This window comes from Panthera uncia, assembly GCF_023721935.1.
Source record: "Panthera uncia isolate 11264 chromosome C1 unlocalized genomic scaffold, Puncia_PCG_1.0 HiC_scaffold_4, whole genome shotgun sequence".
Lineage (NCBI taxonomy): Eukaryota > Metazoa > Chordata > Mammalia > Carnivora > Felidae > Panthera > Panthera uncia.
In genome coordinates, this window is record NW_026057585.1 from 14,165,398 (window position 1) to 14,185,725 (window position 20,328).

Below are 20,328 nucleotides of genomic sequence, written 5' to 3' on the forward strand. Positions count from 1 at the left end.
AAAATAGTGCATTAAAGAAGAATAAGAAGGAATTGGTGTTTGTGTTTTTCTTTAGGAATGATAGTAAATTGACTTTGAGAGAGCTTGAATAAGCATTCATCTTTTCCTTTGTCATATTTTATTGTGAAGTTCATTTAAAATAAAATGGATATCTCTGGACTTTATTTCCTGCAAGTTCTGTGGGGTAGGTGGGTGGGGTTTTTCAAAACTACCTTCAGGTTCAATAATTCAGGAAGGCTCACAGAATATACTAGAAGCTTTAATACTCATGGATGTGGTTTATTACAAGGAAAGATACAGATTCAAATCAGCCAAGGAAAAAAGCATATAAGGACAAGTCTGGGAAAGCACCAAATGCAGAGTTTTTGTTTTCTTCTCCCTGTAGAGTTGCCATGTGTTATGTTCCAGCATTGATGTATGACAATATGCACAGTGTTGCAAACCAACCAAGAAAGTTCGCCTGAGTCTTTGATGTCCAGAGTTTTTATTGTGGATTGATCATATATTGCCCACGTGGCTGACCTTTATTCTTCAGCCCTTCACATATTGTTTTTCTGTTTTTTACAGTAGCCACTCATTCAGTAGCCACTCATACCATAACCAAAATGATCAGAAGAAGAGCTGATTTCTATAACTGTTTTTGGCTTATTAGATTTTGTCATTTTTATACAGAGGCAGTTATAAGGTCTAGTGTATTTAAATAGTGATCACATCTGTGGTATAAACCAAGTAGTCACTGGGTGAGGCAAGTGGTACATGTTGCCATGAATTTATTGCCTAGAGAGGCTTTGAGATAAGCCATAGAAGGTATTTTAAGTTTTGGTGGGAGGCTGTGTGCATTCCATTGTCTATGGCTCTGATATACAAAATACAAAATTATTTTCAGACCCATTTATATTTCATGGTGGTATTGCTTCTGGGGGGCGGAGAGATAGTATATTACTTGCAGTGTATTTTTAAAAGTCTCTTAAACTGAACTTGTTCACATTCCAAGGGCAGTTCTGTAGTCTAATACATACTTTGGTTCATGTTATCTTATTGTTGTCTGTAATAATTTTAATTTTGATCATGTCCTGTCTGCCTGCTTTCCCACACTGAGGGTACTGATTTTTCTTAGTTTTAGATTTGGAATCAGCCTCTACAATGTGGTAATAATTCTTCCCATCATTCTATATTTTCTGAGCTTTCTATATTCTATATTCTATTTTTATTTTTTCTAGATTCTATTTTTAAACATATCTTCTTGCAGTAATAAATAGTGTTGAAATAAAGAGGGTGGTTTGTATGGTTACCTTAGAAATAATAACAGTAACATGCCACCAGTATTTTGTATCACTCTGCTTTTATTTTTAGGTCCACGGTTCAAAATCAGGCAAAATGAACATATATGACGGCTTTCGACAGATGGTGAAGGAAGGAGGTATCCGCTCCCTTTGGAGAGGAAATGGTACAAATGTCCTTAAAATTGCTCCTGAGACAGCTGTTAAGTTCTGGTCATATGAACAGGTAATTGTTATCACCTGTGGAATTTGTTAACAAAGAGGAGTTAATAAACTGATTCAATAGCAGTGAACATACAGTGCTTTTTGGGTTCTTGTTGTAATGCATAATAATTTTCCACATCTACTCCAGGAGGAATTTCTCTTATAGGAGATTAGACTAGATAAACTCAAATTCCTTATGACTAAGCTCTAGGAATTTTTTTTAATGTTATTTTATTTTTAAGAGAAAGAACGTGAGCAGGGGAGGGACAGAGACAGAGAGGGAGACATAGAATCCCAAGCAGGCTCCAGGCTCCAAGCTGTCAGCACAGAGCCTGATGTGGGGCTTGAACCCATGAACTGTGAGATCATAATCTGAGCTGAAGTTGGACACTTAACTGACTGAGCCACCCAGGCGTCCCTAAACTCTAGGATTCTTAATTTCATATGATTTATTTTAAAAAAGACGTTTATTATTATTATTTGTTTTATTTTAGAGACAGAACACATGAACTGGGGAGAGGGCCAGAGGGGGAGAGAGAGAGAATCCTAAGCTCGATCTCACAACCCTGGGATTGTAACCTGAGCTGAAATTAAGAGTCAAATGCTCAATTTGCCGAGCCACCAAGGTGCCCCTAAAAAAAAAAAAAGACTTTCTTTCTTTTCTTTTCTTTTCTTTTCTTTTCTTTTCTTTTCTTTCTTTCTTTCTTTCTTTCTTTCTTTTCTTTCCTTCTTTCTTTCTTTATATTTTTAAATTTTTATTTAAATCCAAATTAGTTAGCATATAGTATAATAATGGTTTCAGGAGTAGCATTTAGTGATTCATCACTTACATACAACACCCAGTCCTCATCCCAACAAGTGCCCTCCTTAATGCCCATCACCCATTTAGCCCATCCCTCTACCCACCTCCCCTCCAGAAAATCTCAGTTTGTTCTCTGTATTTAAGAGTCTCTTATGGTTTGCCTCCCTCTCTGTTTTTATCTTATTTTTCCTTCCCTTCCCCTATGTTCATCTGTTGTGTTTCTTAAATTCCACATATGAGTGAAATCAAGTATTTATCTTTCTCTGACTGACTTATTTCGCTTAGCATAATACATTCTACTTCCATCTACCTTGTTGTAAATGGCAATATTTCATTCTTTTTTCTTCTGTTTCTCTCTTTTTTAAAAATTTTATTTATTTATTATTAAATTTACATCCAAGTTAGCATATAGTGCAATAATGATTTCAAGAGTAGAATCCAGTGATTCATCCCCTTCGTATAACACCTGGTGCTCTTTCCAACAAGTGTCCTCCTTAATGCCCCTTACCCATTTAGCCCTCCCCCAACCCACAACCCCTCCAGCAACCCTCAGTTTTTTCTCTGTATTTAAGAGTCTCTCATGTTTTGTCCCCCTCCCTGTTTTTATATTATTTTTGCTTCCCTTCCCTTATGTTCATCTGTTTTGTATCTTAAATCCCACATATGAGTGAAGTCATATGATATTTATCTTTCTCTGACTAATTTCGCTTAGCATAATACCTAGTTCCATCCACGTTGTCACAAATGACAAGATTTCATTCTTTTTGATTGTCGAGTAATACTCCATTGGAGGATAGAGCAGAAGAATGAACCTGGACCACTTTCTTATACCATACACAAAAATAAATTCAAAATAGATGAAAGACCTAAATGTAAACCATCAGAATCCTAGAAGAAAAAATAGAAAACGACCTCTTTGACCTCAGCTGCAGCAACTTCTTACTCAACATGTCTCCAGAGACAAGGGAAACAAAAGCACAAATGAACTATTGGGACCTCATCAAGATAAAAAGTTTCTACAGAGTGAAGGAAACAATCAGCAAAACTAAAAGGCAACTAACAGAATTGGAGAAGATACCTGCAAATGACATATCAGATAAAGGGTTCGTATCCAAAATCTAAAGAACTTTTCAAATTCAACACCCAAAAAATAATCCAGGGAAGAAATGGGAAAAAGACACAAATAGACACTTTTCCAAAGAAGACATCCAGATAGCTAACAGACATGAAAAGATGCTCAACATCACTGATGATGAGTGAAATACAAATCAAAACCACAATGAGATACCCCCTCACACCTGTCAGAATGGCTACAATGAACAACTCAGGTAATGACAGATGTTGGTGAGGATGCAGAGAAAGAAACACCCTTTTGCACTGCTGGTGGGAATGCAAACTGATGCAGCCACTCTGGAAAACAGTATGGATGTTCCTCAAAAAACTAAAAATAGAACTACCCTATGAGCCAGCAATTGCACTACAAGGTTATCTATCCAAGGGATATAGGTGTGCTGTTTTTGTTTTTTTTTTCAATATATGAAATTTATTGTCAAATTGGTTTCCATACAACACCCAGTGCTCATCCCAAAAGGTGCCCTCCTCAATACCCATCACCCACCCACCCCTCCCTCCCACCCCCCATCAACCCTCAGTTCTCAGTTTTTAAGAGTCTCCTATGCTTTGGCTTTCTCCCACTCTAACCTCTTTTTTTTTTTTTCCTTCCCTATCTCCATGGGTTCCACATAAGAGTGAAAACATATGGTATCTGTCTTTCTCTGTATGGCTTATTTCACTTAGCATCACACTCTCCAGTTCCATCCACGTTGCTACAAAGGGCCATATTTCATTCTTTCTCATTGCCATGTAGTTAGGTGTGCTGTTTTGAAGGGGCACATGTACCCTAATGTTTATAGCAGCATGTACCCCAATGTTTATAGAAGTATGGAAAGAGCCCAAATATTCATTGACAGATGAGTGGATAAAAAAGATGTGGTATATATATACAGTGGAGTATTATTCAGTGATCAAAAAGAATTCTGTACTCTTTCCTTAGTAGCTCTTAAAAGAAATGTAGAATTTTTGCTTATTCATTATTCTTAATTTTTTTAAGAAGTTTGTTTATTTATGAGAGAGGAAGAGACAGCGTGTGAGTGGGGGAGGGGCAGAGAGGGAGGGAGCCACAGAATCTGAAGCAGGCTCCAGGCTCCAAGCTGTGAGCACAGAGGCCAATGCGGGGCTCAAACTCACGAACAGTGAGATCATGACCAGAGCCAAAGTCAGACCCTTAACTGACTGAGTCGCCCAGGTGCCCCTTGTTTATTCATTTTGAATTCAGAGCAGAAGCTGCCTGTTAACGTATGTTTTATGAAAGTATCCCAATCTAAGATCTGGGAGGAAAACTTTTAAGTTGTATATTGACATTGTCATAAAGTGGAATTGAGTTAGAATGAAAGCTCCATGAGGGCAGGGTTTTGGCTTCTTCTCCATGGACTCTAGCACTTGGAGCCTGGCCAGTGAGAAGTGGTCAATAAGTGTTTGTAAATGAGTGTCATATAGTGGGTGAACATCCTTCAGGACTTTACTCAGGAGTTATTTCCTCCAGGAAACCTTCTTCACTGTTACAGTTCCTTTGTTTCCCTCTATTAGAATTATCACGCTAAATTCTGATTATCTCAGTGCTTCTCTCTCTCCTTAACGAGACTGTGAGCTTCCTTAGGCAATATCTGTTTGCAGGTTTATATTCCCAGTATTCTGCCCAGTGACAGTGAGTCCTTACTGATGAGTGAAAGCACAGAGCTCCCAGAGCTGGAATTTGAGCCCAAGCCTGCCTGCATCTCAAGTCCACTAGGGTGAAGGGGAAATGTGTATTTCAAGCAGAAGCAGAAATGCAGGCACAGGGGAGCATCATTACTTAGGAAATTGAAGGTGGTTCATTTGACTCCAGTGCAGTGGAGTGTGTTTCTGGGAAGATAATGATGAAAGCAGGCTGGACAGGTAGGCAGAAGCCAAATGTAACAGGAATTTTGATTTTATCCTGAATAGGGTGAGGGACTGTTGGACATTTTATATAGAGAAGTGAAATGAGTATATCTATATTTAAGAAAGACCAACCCGGAAAAAATGGAGGCTGTATTAGAGGCAAGTGAGGTCAGACTGGAGGCAGGGAGACTAATATTTAAGGAAATATTTCTATAATTCAGGTAAGAAATGATGATCACCAGTGCAGGGTGGTGGCTGGAGAAATTGGAGAAGGAAATGAACTGAAAAATATTTTGGAAATAGAATCAGCACAACTTGCTGACTGACTAGATATTGAAGTGAGAAAGAAAGAGGAATCAGAGATGATACTCTGGTTCCTAATTTGAACGACTAAAATACATAGAGAATACAATAAGAGGAATAGATTTTTGGGTAAAGTGACATGTTCCATTTTGGACAAGCTGAATTTGGGACATCTCTGCAACACGAGCAGGTTGCTGTCTAGTGGGACTTTTGATCTCTGATGGAGAGGTTTTTTTTGAGTTGCAGCCATTGAAATGGATTGCTGAGGAAGGCTTATAGAATGGAAGAATTCTGGGAATCTGCCAGGGAGAAGTAAAAGGAGCCCGTTGCAGAAAAGACTGAGAAGGAATAGCCAGAGGGACAGGAGGAAATGCAGAGAGTGATGGCCTAGAAGTCAGAGGATTAACAGGGTTTTGTGAAGGGTCAAGTGCTGTAGGCTGGTAAATACAATAAGGAAAGGGTCTTTTAGGATTTATCAACACACAGACAGGAGAACTTGGCATAAATGTTCCAGTGAAGTAAAGAGATGAGAAACCATTCTGAAACGACTGTAAACCAGGGGGTGACAATAATTGTACAGTGTAGACACATTTTTGGGAAGTTGGACTTGAGTGAAAGGGAGAAGATATGAAGGAGAGTGATAGAAAGATGGTGGACAGAGGGGGGGTTTTGATATGTTTTATTTTAATGTGCCCATTGCTGAAGCAAGCATGTCAACACAAAGAACGAAGTTAAAAGTATAGGTGGGAGAGGCTGGTAAACGCAGCAGGTGTTCACAGGAAGTGGGGATGGGGGTGGAAGGCTGGGGAGACATAGGTGCTATCCAGATGCCCTGGGAAGGATTGGCTTTGATGGTACGGGGGACTCTTCTTATGTCACTTTGGGAAGAAAGAAGATATATGTGGATGTGGATAATTTTGCAGAGAATGGGCAGGAATACCCTTGCCTGGTAGCCTCTGTTCTTCCTTGAGTTCCCAAGAAAGGACAGTCACTGAGAATGAGGGAGGAAGTGGTATTAGAAGCTGGAGGAGGATGGAAACGATTGAAATAGGTGTTGTAACACATGGAAAAGGACAGACAAAAGGATTTTAGGGTGGCTTTGAGGGCTCAGTTAGTCTCCTGCTTCTCTCTGTTGATTTATTCCACTTCTCCCTCCAGGGTCGGTGGTTAATAATTACCTTTGTAGACTCTCCTTACCTTTCTAAAACAAGGAGTCTGATTTGCCTGGTTTATGACCACAGTCTGTTTGGGCACAGCTTTTCTTTCCAAGTTGTAAGAAGTAAAGAGTAATAGTGATCACATTTGCTGAACATTTGCCATGTCCTCAACACTCTGCCGTATTATATTATTTAATACTTTTAGCAACCTTGTGAGATAGGTTGTTATCATAGATGAGGAAACATGCTCATGAACTTGTCAGGGCCACATGTTTCTGGAGTTCCAGCCCCAGGTCTGCCTGTATCTGGAGCCTGTGATATTATCATCCTGGTCTGTGGACATTTTGGATGCATCGGGGTCAGATTTTACCCTTGGCCAGATTGGCTGTGTTGGTTGCTTTAGTACCAGTGGGCCAGATGGGCTCTGGGGTTGATGTGGTAGAGTAATTATATGTATTACCTACAGAAATCTTTCTAAGTTGTTTTGTTAATATTTGTCACTTATTTTATTTATACTGGTGAAAATAAACTCATCTTAAAAAAGAAAAACTATGAGAAAAACATCTAAAAATTGTAAACACTTCATCAACCCTGTATGAGTGCTATGAATTGTGTTTTAGCAAAAGAACAACTGGGTCCCGTCTGTGGAACATCTGTGTTCTGTGGAAATCTAACTTGAAAACCGCTGTCCAGTAAACAATGTATTAGCATTTGAGCCTTGCTTTTTTCTGTGAGGTATTAACGCACTGTATGTATTTGGAAAAGCATCATCATATTGTCAATTTAGGAGCTAATTTGTATTTTGATATTTACCTAGTCAGCTCGCGTTGCCATAACAAAATACCATACTGATTGTTTAAACAACAGAAATTAATTTCTCACAGTCCTGGAACTTCGGGATCCAAGACCAGGGTGCTGACCAGTTTGGTCAGTTTTGGTCTGGTGAGGGCTCTCTTCTTGGCTCGCACATGGCTGCCATGTGTGCTTACATGGCCTTTCTCTCATACATGTGTGTGTAGAAACAGAAAGAGAGGCAGAGAGAGAAAACTCTCTGGTATCTTTCTTAAGGACACTTTCTTTTTTTTTTTTTAAATTTTTTTTTTAACGTTTATTTATTTTTGAGACAGGGAGAGACAGAGCATGAACAGGGGAGGGTCAGAGAGAGGGAGACACAGAATCTGAAGCAGGCTCCAGGCTCTGAGCTGTCAGCACAGAGCCCGACGCGGGGCTAGAACTCACGGACCACAAGATCATGACCTGAGTGGAAGTCGGCCGCTTAAAAGAGCCCCACCCTCATGACCTCATCTAACTCCAATTTATCTCCCAGAGGCCCCATCTCCATGTATCATCACAGTGGTGGTTACAGCTTCAACATAAGAATTTGTTGGGAGGGGGAGACATGATTCAGTCTATAGCAGGTATTAATATACATTTAAATATGTATTTATACAGTACAAGAAGTTGCTTACTGTGGAAGGACAAAAAATAGGAATCTTTGACAGATTTATTTCTGGTTCCTTGGCTGGGGCAACTGCACAGACTATTATTTATCCTATGGAGGTAAGTACCACTCTGAAGTCTGACTGTGTGGGTGCTATTTGTTTTATTATCTACTTTTGGGTAACAAGTTACCCCCAAATTAACAGTTTAAATTTTTTTAAATGTTTTTATTTATTTTTGAGACAGAGAAAGGCAGAGCATGAGTAGGGGAGGGGGAGAGAGAGAAGGAGACAGAATCTGAAGCAGGCTCCAGGCTCTGAGTTGTCAGCACAGAGCCCGATGTGGGGCTAGAACTCAGGGACTGTGAGATCATGACCTGAGCCAAAGTCGGGCACTTAACCGACTGAGCCACCCAGGTGCCCCCCAAATTAGCAGTTTAAAAATGGGCATTTATTATCTCAGGATTTCTGTGGGTCAGGAGTCTGGGAGTAGCTTAGTCGGGTGCCATTGGCCCAGGGTTTCTCTGAGCCTAGAGTCAAGGTGTGGGTCAGGGTCGCAGCCACCAGAGGGTTCACCTGCAGATGAGTCTGCCTCCAAGCTTGCTCACATGTTTGTTGCTGGGCCTCCCTGTTTATTAGCTGGAGATATCAGTTCCTTATCGCAGGGACCTCTCCATAGGCTGTTGGAGTACCCCCACAACATGTAGCTGTTTTCTCCAAGTTGGTGATATGAGAGAGTGAGAGAGAGGGAGAGAATGTTTTAGCCAGCACTTAGGATGGAAGCTGCAATCTTCTGTCATTTCTGCTATATTCTGTTGGTCACACAGACCAGCCCTGGTGGAGCATGGGAGGGAACTACACACCGTGTGAACACAAGGAGGCAGGGATAGTTGGGGCCCCTCTTGGAGGCTGGCTGCCACAGTGTTGATAAGAATTATAGCACTCATTTCCCTCCAAAGAGGTTCTGTACCATACATTTAATAATGGAACCTCAAGGGGCGCCTGGGTGGCGCAGTCGGTTAAGCGTCCGACTTCAGCCAGGTCACGATCTCGCGGTCCGTGAGTTCGAGCCCCGCGTCAGGCTCTGGGCTGATGGCTCGGAGCCTGGAGCCTGTTTCCGATTCTGTGTCTCCCTCTCTCTCTGCCCCTCCCCCGTTCATGCTCTGTCTCTCTCTGTCCCAAAAATAAATAAAAAATGTTGAAAAAAAAAAAAAATAATGGAACCTCAAGATTCGACTAGGTAATGGTAGTCCTAACTAGACATCCTATCATTAGAGCCTGGGGTTGGCAAACCATGTACCTGTGTAATACTTTGTATAGCCCTTGAGCTAAGAATGATTTTATACATTTTTAAAAGGAGGTTAAAAAAAATGCAACAGACCTGATATTTTAGGGCTGCAAAGACTGAAATATTTACCATGAGGCCTTTGCAGGAAAAGTTTGCCAACTCTTGCTTTAGAGCGAAAATAATATTACAGATGTGGCTATCTTTATTGGTATGACAAAGGGGTTTTCAGCATATAATAAGATCTAAGCAAAAAATACCCTTCATTTTCACCTTTGTGCTATGCATATTAATACAGCTTTCCTTGCAAGCATCTTTTATTTTTCATTTTTTATTTAAAAAAAATTTTTTTTTAACGTTTATTTATTTTTGAGACAGAGAGAGACAGAGCATGAACGGGGGAGGGTCACAGAGAGAAGGAGACACAGAATCTGAAACAGGCTCCAGGCTCTGAGCTGTCAGCACAGAGCCTGACGCAGGGCTCGAACCCACGAACCGTGAGATCATGACCTGAGCCGAAGTCGGACGCTTAACCGACTGAGCCACCCAGGCGCCCCCCCTTGCAAACATCTTAATATGGTTATTCATATTATTTCCCATAACCCCTTAAAAATATCCTAACGGAATACATAGTCTTCCTCTTATAGCCTCCATCTCAGTTAACAGCATCACTTTCCCACTTCTCTGCTGCCTCCCTCCTGTGTTCAAGCTAGAAACACTGGGATCATTCTGTGTGCTACCATTTCCCTTACCCTCCATATCTAATTTTAAGACCTCTGTAAGTTATTTTCTATTTCCTCTGCCACTACCCTCATTCAGATCCTCTTTAAAGTAAATAGGTCCTCTTGGGTGTCATCTTAGCCCTTCACTAGTCATGCTATGTGAGAGATAACACATCAACAAACTAGACAGTCATTTGAGGGACACTATGTGCTGGGTATTTGTTCTCTGTAAAATACTTTGAATTCCATGATGGACTTAATATAAATAATAACATTTTGTTATATTCTTTTATAACTAGGTTATAAAAACCAGGCTGGCTGTAGGCAAAACTGGACAATATTATGGAATATTTGATTGTGCCAAGAAGATTTTGAAACATGAAGGCGTGGGAGCTTTTTACAAAGGTTATATTCCCAATTTATTAGGCATCGTACCTTATGCAGGTATAGATCTTGCTGTGTATGAGGTGAGTTTGCAGCCATGTTTTAAATCTGAAAATGTAGTTAATATAGTTCCTATTGTTAGAATTTGACTTCATATAAAGAAGCACATATATACCAGGAAATAGTTTGTGACCAGAAGCAGATTCAGGGCTGTGTTATTTAATCATTTTTTTTTCAAGTACCTTGAATATAAGACCCCGTATGCCTGTGGTCACCTTTGTATCAGATTTCCCTGGGAGTTATTTTTTAAAAATTTTTTAATGTTTATGTATTTATTTTGAAAGAGACTGCATGAGCAGGGGAGGGGCATAGAGAGAGAGGGAAAGAGAGAATCCCAAGCATGCTCTGAACTGATAGTGCAGACTTGGGCTTGAACTCACAAACCTGTGAGATCATGACCTGAACTGAAATCAAGAGTTGGAAGCTTAGTAACTGACTGAGCCGCCCAGGTGCCTCTCCCTGCAAATTATTTTTATTAATGAAGTGAGCAAACTCACATTCAAGTATAGTTATTCAGCTGAGAAGATGGTATTAAGGATTTTTTTTTTTTTTTGAGGGGAGACAAAATAAGCAAGAAGGGCGCATTTTCTTTGATTTGTTAAAATCTGACATTGATGAAGCTGAGAGACTGATGTATATGGCACAGATTCACCCCTGGTACTGAAAAGACAACTTAGACTGCAAATCTTGGGTCAACTCTGCCAAATTTTTGAATTTGGGTCAACTCTGCCAATTTATGAATCTGACAAACAGTTTCAGTTTTTGCCTTTGAAAAACTGAAATTCTGGTCGGGGAGATAGGCAGACTACTAAAGCATAGTGTGGTTAGCTGTGCTGTGATAGAAGTAAGCCTGGGCGCATTTGGAAGAGACCCACCTATAGCTGAGAGGAAGGGTGGCATGTGTAATGGAAGTTTTCTTAGAGGACTTTACCTTTTTTTCTAAACAGATTTATTAGGATATAATTTACATGCCATACATTTCATTCATATAAAGTGTACAGTTCAGTGGCCTTTAGAATTTAAAATTTAATTTAAAATTGTGGTAAAATGTATGTAACATAAAATTTGTCATTTTTAACCATCCTTAAGGGTATAATTCAGGGATATTAATTACATTCACAGTACTGTGTTCCATCCCCACTATTTCCAGTGTTTTTTTCATAATCCCAAACATAAACTCTGTATCTGTTATGAAATAACTCCCCACTCTCCCTTCCTCCCAGCCCCGGGTCACCTCTAATCTACTTTCTGTCTATATGAATTTGCCTATTCTAGTTATTTCATACAAGTAGAATCATGTATTCTACAAGGGAATCATGTCCCTTTTTGTCTGGCTTATTTCATTTAGCATAATGTTTTCAGGGTTAATCCATGTTGTAGCGTATCGGAACTTCACTCCTATTGGCTGAATAAGATTCCATTGTATGTATATACCACATCTTGCTTATCTGTTCATCTGTTGGTGGATACTTGGCTCACTTCTGTTTTTTGGCTATTATGAATAATGCTACAGTGAACATTGGGGTACAGGTATCTTGTCAAGTCTCTGCTTTCAATTCCTTTGAGTATATACTGAGGCATAGAATTGCTGGGTCCTATGGTAATTCTATGTTAAGCTTTTTGAGGAACTGTCAAACTGGTTTCCATGGTTATACCCTATTTCATTCCTACCAACAGTACACAAGAATTCTAATTTTTCTACATCCTTGCTAACACTTGATAGCTTCTGTTTGTTTATTTTATTTATTTAATTTTTTTTAACATTTATATTTATTTTTGAGATAGAGATAGAGCATGAGCGGGGGAGGGGGAGAGAGAGGGAGACACAGAATCTGAAGCAGGGTCCAGGGTCTGAGCTGTCAGCACAGAGCCCCATGTGGGGCTCAAACTTGTCAACTGCAAGATCATGGCCTGAGCCGAAGTCAGATGCTCAACTGACTGACCCACCCAGGTGCCCCTGTTTGTTTTTTTTAAATAGTGGCCATCCTAACAGAGATGAGGCAGTGTCTCATTATGCTTTTGACTTTCATTTCTCAGATGATAAGCGATGTTGAAGATCTTTTCATACGTTTACTGTCCATTTATATATATTTTTGGAGAAATGTCTATCCAAATTTTTGCCAATTTTGTTGAAGTATAGTTGATACACAATGTTATGCTAATTGTAGGTGTACAACATGGTGATTTGACAACTCTGTGTGTTATGTTCACCAGTAGTGTCACCTGTCATCTGTCACCATATGACACTATTATAATACCATTGGCTATATTGCCTATGCTGTACCTTTCATCCTTGTGACTTATTTATTCCATACTGTGCTTCCCACTCCTCTTCATCCATTTTGCCCATCCCCCAATCCTCCACCCTTTTACAACTATCGGTTTGTTCTCTGTATTTGAGAGTCTGTTTCTGCGCACCTGGGTGGCTCAGTCAGTTGAACCGCCAACTCTTGATTTTGGCTCAGGTCATGATTTCACAGTTTGTGGGATCGAGCCCTGTGTCAGGCTGTAAGCTGACAGCATGGAGCCTGCTTGGGATTCTCTGATTCTCTCTCTCCTCTCTCTCTTTGCTCCTCCCTGCTCGTGCACTCTTTCTCTCTCTCAAAATAAATAAATAAACATTAAAAAGTCTGTATCTGCCTTTTTTGGTTGTTTTTTTTCATTTGTTTTGCTTTTTTTTAATTTTTTTATTTAAAAAAAAATTTTTTTTTAACGTTTATTTATTTTTGAGACAGAGAGAGACAGAGCATGAATAGGGGAGGGGCAGAGAGAGAGGGAGACACAGAATCCGAGACAGGCTCCAGGCTCTGAGCTGTCAGCACAGAGCCCGACGTGGGGCTCGAACTCACGGACTGTGAGATCATGACCTGAGCCGAAGTCGGACGCTAAACTGACTGAGCCACCCAGGCGCCCCTGTTTTGCTTTTTAGATTCTACATATAAATGAAATCATGTGGTAAGGGTCTTTCTCTGTATGACTTATTTCACTTAATACCCTCATAATACTCTCTAGGTCTATTCATGTTGTTGCAAATGGCAAGATCTTATTATTTTTTATGGCTGAGTAATATTCCATTGTATGTGTGTGTATGTATGAATGTATATATGTGTGTATATGCACATGCACGTGAACACACACACAGTGTATCTGTTCTATACATTTATCTGTCCATGGACACTTAGGTTGCTTCCATATCTTAGCTATTATAGATAATGCTGCAGTAAACATACGGGTACATATATCTTTTTGAATTAGTCTTTTCATTTTCCTTGGGTAAATACCCAGTAGTGGTATTGCTGGATGATATGGTTGTTCCACTCTTATTTTTTCAAGAAACCTCTGTACTGTTTTCCACAGTGGCCATACCAATTGGCATTCCTGCTAATGGTGCATGAAGGTTCCTTTTGCTCCACATCCTCACCAACACTTGTTATTTCTTGTCTTTTTGATTCCATTCTGACAGGTATAAAGTGATATCTCATTATGGTTTTGATTTGCATTTCCCTGATGATTAGTGATGTGGAGCATCTTTTCATATATCTGTTGCCTTTACCCATTTTAAATTTTTTTAATTGTTGTTGTGGAGTTATAGGAGTTCTTTATATATTTTGGGTATTAATCCTTACCAGATGTGTGGTTTGCAAATATATTCTCCCATTCCATAGATTGCCTTTTCACCTGCTGATTGTTTCCTTTGCTGCACAGAAGATTTTAAATTGGTGAAATTCATTTATCTATTTTTGCTTTTGTTGCCCGTGCTTTTGATATCATGTCCAAGAAATCATTGCCGAATTCAGTATCCTGAAACATTTAACCTGTGTTTTCTCCTAGAAGTTTTATAGTATTAGGTCTTATGTTTGGGTCTTTAATCCATTTTGAATTAACTTTTGTACATGGTGTAAGGTAAAGGTCCAGCTTTATTTTTTGCATGTGGATATTCAGTTTTTCCCACACCATTTGTTAAAGAGACTGTTCTTTCTCCAGTCTGTAGTCTTGGCATCCTTGTTGATGATCATTTGGCCATATATTCAACAATTTATTTCTGGGCTCTCTGTTTTTGTTCCATTGATCTATATATGTTGTCTTTATGGCAATACCACACCATCTGACTACTGTTGCTTTGTAGTATCTATTCAAATAAGGGAGTATGAGGCCTCCAAGTTTATTCTTTTTTTCTAAGGTTATTTTGGCCGTTGGGGTCTCTTGAGATTCCATATGAATTTTAGGGTAGTTTTCTCTTTTTCTTCAAAAAATACCTTTGGGATTTGAGTAGGGATTGCATTGAATCCTTAGATTGCTTTAAGTAGTGTATTACTATGCTTGTGCTACCATAACAATAATTTTCCCACATATGTGCATAGATTCTTATACTTAAAATATTGTATACTTAAAAAGTAGGTTAGCATATGTGTTTTATACAGTTACTCTCAATCATCACCTTCTAATGGAATTACAAGGATATAGGATGACAGGGAAAAAGGCATGGCCGGGGGATCAGTACACTTGATTCTGCACTCTTGTTAAAAATAACTCCACTGAGACTCATTTTCCTCATTCTAAAATTGGAAGAATAGCTCCACATCAGGGAAAGGACTAAATGAAATAACATGTGTGTAAAGTATACAATTAGATGCAGTTAGTAGAATTACATTGTTTTTATTAATACCATTGGAAATGTGCTTGAGGTCCTACATTTGGAGTGCTGTTGATCTTAACATTTGTTCAGAAGAAAAGGAGCAACCTGTGCAAGCTCATGTGTTCTGAATCCCCAGTGGCTACCACACCTGTGTGCGGAGCTGCTGCCTCTTCCAGTGACTGCCGCTGCTGGGAATGTGTTACCTGATCTCACAGATGTGCGGCCTGTCTCTCATAAGGATGAGGGTGTCTGTGAAAATGTTCATGTTGAGCGAAAGCAGTTATAATGTTAGTTGTTCACTGTTTTTCTTCTCTTCTATTTCTCTGGCAGCTCTTGAAGTCCTACTGGCTGGATAATTACGCCAAAGACTCTGTAAACCCTGGAGTCATCGTGTTGCTGGGATGTGGCATCGTATCTAGTACTTGCGGTCAGTTGGCCAGCTACCCCTTGGCTTTGGTGAAAACACGCATGCAGGCCCAAGGTGAGTTTTTTTTTAATGTTTTTATTTATTTATTTTGATAGAGTGCATGCATGCATGCATACGTGTGCATGAGTAGGGAAAGGACAGAGGGAGAGGAAGAGAGAGAATCCCAAGCAGACTTCATGCTCAGCACAGAGCCTGATGCGGGGCTCAATCCCACTACCATGAGATCGTGACCTGAGCTGAAATCAACAGTCAGACGCTTAACTGACTGAGCCACCCAGGTGCCCCTCAAGGTGAGTTTTTGATGGATGAATGATGCTGATAAAAGTACTCTATCAGCAACATGCTTTTGGAGCTTCAGGTTCTCCTGAGGTAGCAGAATATGCTTTTAAGATAGTATTTCACAAGCTTTATTTATTTTTTTCATTACTGCCTCCCTAGGGAACCCTTTCATAAATTATTTTCCTAATCACTCCCTCTTCATGAAATTTTAATATCACAAATACACTGCACATGTACTCTGTGTATATCTGCATTTTATGGGTAAACAGCGAGATTTGGTTTTGCCCATATTGAGAATGCATGTTTTAAGAGTATATAAGCTTAAGTATCTACACGGATTTGGGTTCAGACCTCTTTGGACTTTCCTCTTTGCCCCAAACCTCTTTGGATTTTCCTTTACTCATCTGTAAATGGGAATGAGAACTGTGCATGTTGTGAGAACTGGCAACAATATATGTAAAGCACCTGGCCTTTGGCAAATTGTTGGTAAATGGTGGCTGGAATTGTTTGCTCTTATTGGACCCTACAACTTTTGAACTGTGGGATCCCTCCTCATTGTGACCCTGTCCTCTCCCTTGGCTTTGATTATACTGTGTCCCCTGGCTTTTCTACCATCTTACTGATTATTCTCTATTCTTAAAAGATTTGCTGGCTTTTATTGCTATTTAAAGTATGTAGCCTGTGCCTTTCTTTCCTTTTTTTGCTCTTTGCTGGCCAGTCTCACCCACCTACTATCATTTCTTTAAACAGTACCTCCTGGGTATCTACAGCTCTATTCCCAGTCTCTCCTTCAAGTACCAACCACCCCACTGCCCCCAACCAAGTGGTCACTCGTTAAGTAGCCAATACTTTCAAAGCCATTGTCAGGTGCTGGACACTCTGCCAGATGCTAGGGTTAGAGCAGTCCACAAGTCACATGTGGTCCCTGCCATTGTGGAGTGGAAAAGACACACATGCAGCAAGTAAACAAACTCGTTAAATCACCTCCCCTTTGTCAGGGGAGTACAGAGCAAGGGGCTCTAACCTTACTTGGGAGTCAGAGGACATTATCATTTAAGTTCAACCTGGGAAGACAGGTGGAAGTTAGCTGGTCAAAGGTGGGGTGAGGTGGAAAAGAAAGAGCCTTACAGCCTGAGGAAAAGCATATGTGAAGCCACTGAGGCAGGAGAAAATGGGGTCCATTTGAGGAGCTGAAAGAAAATCATATGCCTGGAGAGAAAAATGGAAAGTAGTAACTAAATATTTCATTTGTATTCTCTCATTTAACCATCACAACCATCTTTGGAATTGATACTAGTATTATCTGTATTTTACAGGTGAATAACTGGGGCAAAAAGAGATAAAGTAACTTCCGTAAGGTTATACATTGGTAAATAGTGGAGCTAGACTTCAAACCCAGACAGTCTGATTGAAACCTTCATCTGGCAAGTCCCCCTCTCCCATCTGCCAACTCCAATCCAGTCCTCTCGTGGCTGATAGACCTATGTTTCTTTTTTTAAAGATTTTATTTTTAAGTAATCGCTACACTCAAAATGGGGCTCAGACTCAAACCCCAGACTCAGGAGTCACACGCTCCTCCAACTGAGCTGGCCAGGCACCCAGATCTGTTGTTTTTAAAGTCAAGGTCTGTTCACTTGATTCCTGTTCAGAAATCTTTGTGACTCTTCAGTGTCCTCAGAATAAATTCCCAAGTTCTTAGTGGGAATTTCAAAGCCTTTAGTAATCTGGCCCCACTTTATTTTTTCTCCTCCTCTCCATTTCCCCACCCCTGCCTCACTCACCTCCAGCGCTGGATACCCTCTGTGTAATAACCACATCAGCAGTCCCCATGTAGTGCCCCCATGTGCCCTCACTTTTCTTTGTGGTGTCAGCAGCATGGGCTTTCCCTTCCTCCCTTTCTTGACTCTTGAGGCCATTTTCAAGGCCCAGGAACCCTACATTTTCTTAAGCTCCTCAAAGTGTTCCCATGCTCCCCTTAATTACAAGGATTGATCTACTCTCTTTTCAGTGCTTGGTTAATGAGGAGGGCTGGCCATGGCAGTGTGGGGTGGTAGAAAGTGTGTGAACTTTGGAGACAGAAAGACCGTCTACTCTTAGCTCCCCGCCACTTGCTGGCTAAGTATATTAGGCCAAGTTTCTCCATCTTCCTAAATCTCCAATTCCTCATTTATAAAATAGGTATGATACTTACCTTGCAGGATTGGTATATAAAGTAATAAAGCCAGTATCTAACCCATAGCAATTACTGAACTAGTAACTGTTGTTACCATTGTTACCGTAATTACGGAACTCACTATTAGGTGCCATGCAAGGAGATTTATATATAAAGGGATACTTTATATATTCTAGAATATCATTCAGAGTCACAAATAAAACATATTTGAATATTAAATTAGCCTTGTTTCTTTCTTTATTTCTTTCTTTTTTCTTTTCTTCTTTTCCTAGCCATGATAGAAGGAACCAAACAAATGAACATGGTTGGCCTCTTTCGACGAATAATTTCCAAAGAAGGAATACCAGGACTTTACAGAGGCATCACCCCAAACTTTATGAAGGTGCTTCCTGCTGTGGGCATCAGTTATGTGGTTTATGAAAATATGAAGCAAACTTTAAGAGTAACCCAGAAATGACATGTTGAAATTTTTGCTTTAGGGTGATTATTGAAATTTTCATCAGTCCTCTGGAGTGACTTTTACCACCTAGAATTACAGGTCTATGGCAAAAGAAACCATAAATTTGTCACAAAAAGGAAGAGCATATCAATGATTACTTCAAATATTTGGGCTCAATTTTATATATACAGAAATGTTAAAAATCATAGTTTTGATAAGCTCACACAATTTTGAAAAGGCCACAAAATTGTATTTTATCTTTTCATATTAGTGCCTTTCGACAAAGCTATGCCCTGAGTCCTAAATCTGAAAAATGTATTGCTTTAATTAAATTTGTTTTGTGTGGTAATTATAAATTACTAATCTTTATTTTGGTTGGTTCAAGTTTATGCCAGTTCCTTAATACTTAAATGTCTTTTTCTAAAAAACAAAATGATCAGAAAACCTTGAAATTTAAGTTGTTTAATGTATTTTGAATGTCTTTGTAGACTTCTTAAAATTTCCTTGTAGAACCATTAATAGAAAATCATTGCATGAAAACATACCTTACAGCAGCCAAGTAAGTATAGGGCTTATATCACTGTGTTTCTTTAAGCTGAATGAGAATGAACTGAAGTGGCAGAATTCCAGGGCATGCAAATAACTCTAGTCCATTTACATTTTTTGTATAAGGAGAAGTGATGAAACAGTATTTACTTCAATGTGCCCCTTTCCATTTTCCTTGCACTGTTATTTGGTTCCTGGAGTGACACACTGATTGCCAGTATATTGCTGTTAAATTATCAATGCAAGGCAACTTATTTGAAAGATTCTATTTATTCTGTCATTGCTTTGAAAAGCACCAGGAAGCAAAACCTTTTACCTATATCAGCATCTGCAGAACAGCTGTCTTATCTTTGTCCTCCTTTGTTTCCTACTTGAATCAGATTCTCTTTTAATCAGGAAGGCTTCTAGGGAGCATTCTTGGTAATCGAACATTTCTTAATTATGTCAAGTAGGTTGATCATGGGTGAATGACATCTTCATTTCCCCTCAGTGTTAAATTTGTTTGAACCTACAATTCTCAACTTGGGCAGTGCAAACCTGGGAGAATAGTGCATTTTAATAGTAGTGTATATTAATATTATATGTTAGGTACCTATGTTTAAATGAAAGGCTCAATTTATAAACATATACATTCTTATTCTCCCTTGTGCCAAGTTTTAGGAACACATTATAATGTAGAAAATTTGTAAGATTGATGGCATATTTTTATTTTACTAAAGGCATTTTTGTAGGCAATCATCTTTTTTTATTTGTGTGATTAAGACTTAGACAAATATTTATTAGTTGAAGTTATTCTGTAGCTTTTTAATGTAGTTTGATTTCTAGAGATTTCGGTTATCAATTGCCAACATTTTTTTGTGAAAATCTAGTGACATAATAGGCATTTATTTGAACCTACCTCTTATATTTTTTGAATAAAAGAGAAATGTTGGAGCTGTGTTTGTGAAACATATTCTAAAATATAGCTTTTAATACATTAGTTATGCCTGATAAATGTCTTGGTATTTTTATAATACCCATGATAAGCATGGAACTCTATCTTCAGGGTTGTTTGTACTTTGGAGTAATTCATAAATGACAACATTAAGGTACATGATTAGCTTTCTCTTTTTTTACTCATAAGAATTATGGGATGAATAACTAAAATTTTAAGCTACTGAAAAATAGTCATTGTTCATTATGAATTTAAATTGTTTGCTATTTAACATTGTAA

General features: G+C 39.1%; 1 protein-coding gene across 5 annotated transcripts in view; it reads left to right on the forward strand.

Moving 5' to 3' along the window:
* LOC125912321 (calcium-binding mitochondrial carrier protein SCaMC-1) overlaps positions 1–19,431 on the forward strand; it is a 144,148-nt gene extending 124,717 nt beyond the window's left edge. For all 5 annotated transcript variants that reach the window (XM_049616679.1, XM_049616680.1, XM_049616676.1 and 2 more), the window contains 5 exons: positions 1,354–1,506; positions 8,178–8,285; positions 10,471–10,638; positions 15,582–15,732; positions 18,403–19,431. In XM_049616679.1, coding sequence (XP_049472636.1) covers positions 1,354–1,506; positions 8,178–8,285; positions 10,471–10,638; positions 15,582–15,732; positions 18,403–18,587 — 765 coding nt within the window. In that variant the 3' untranslated portion in view covers positions 18,588–19,431. The remainder of the gene's footprint in view (positions 1–1,353; positions 1,507–8,177; positions 8,286–10,470; positions 10,639–15,581; positions 15,733–18,402) is intronic.
* Positions 19,432–20,328: the final 897 nt, after the last annotated feature.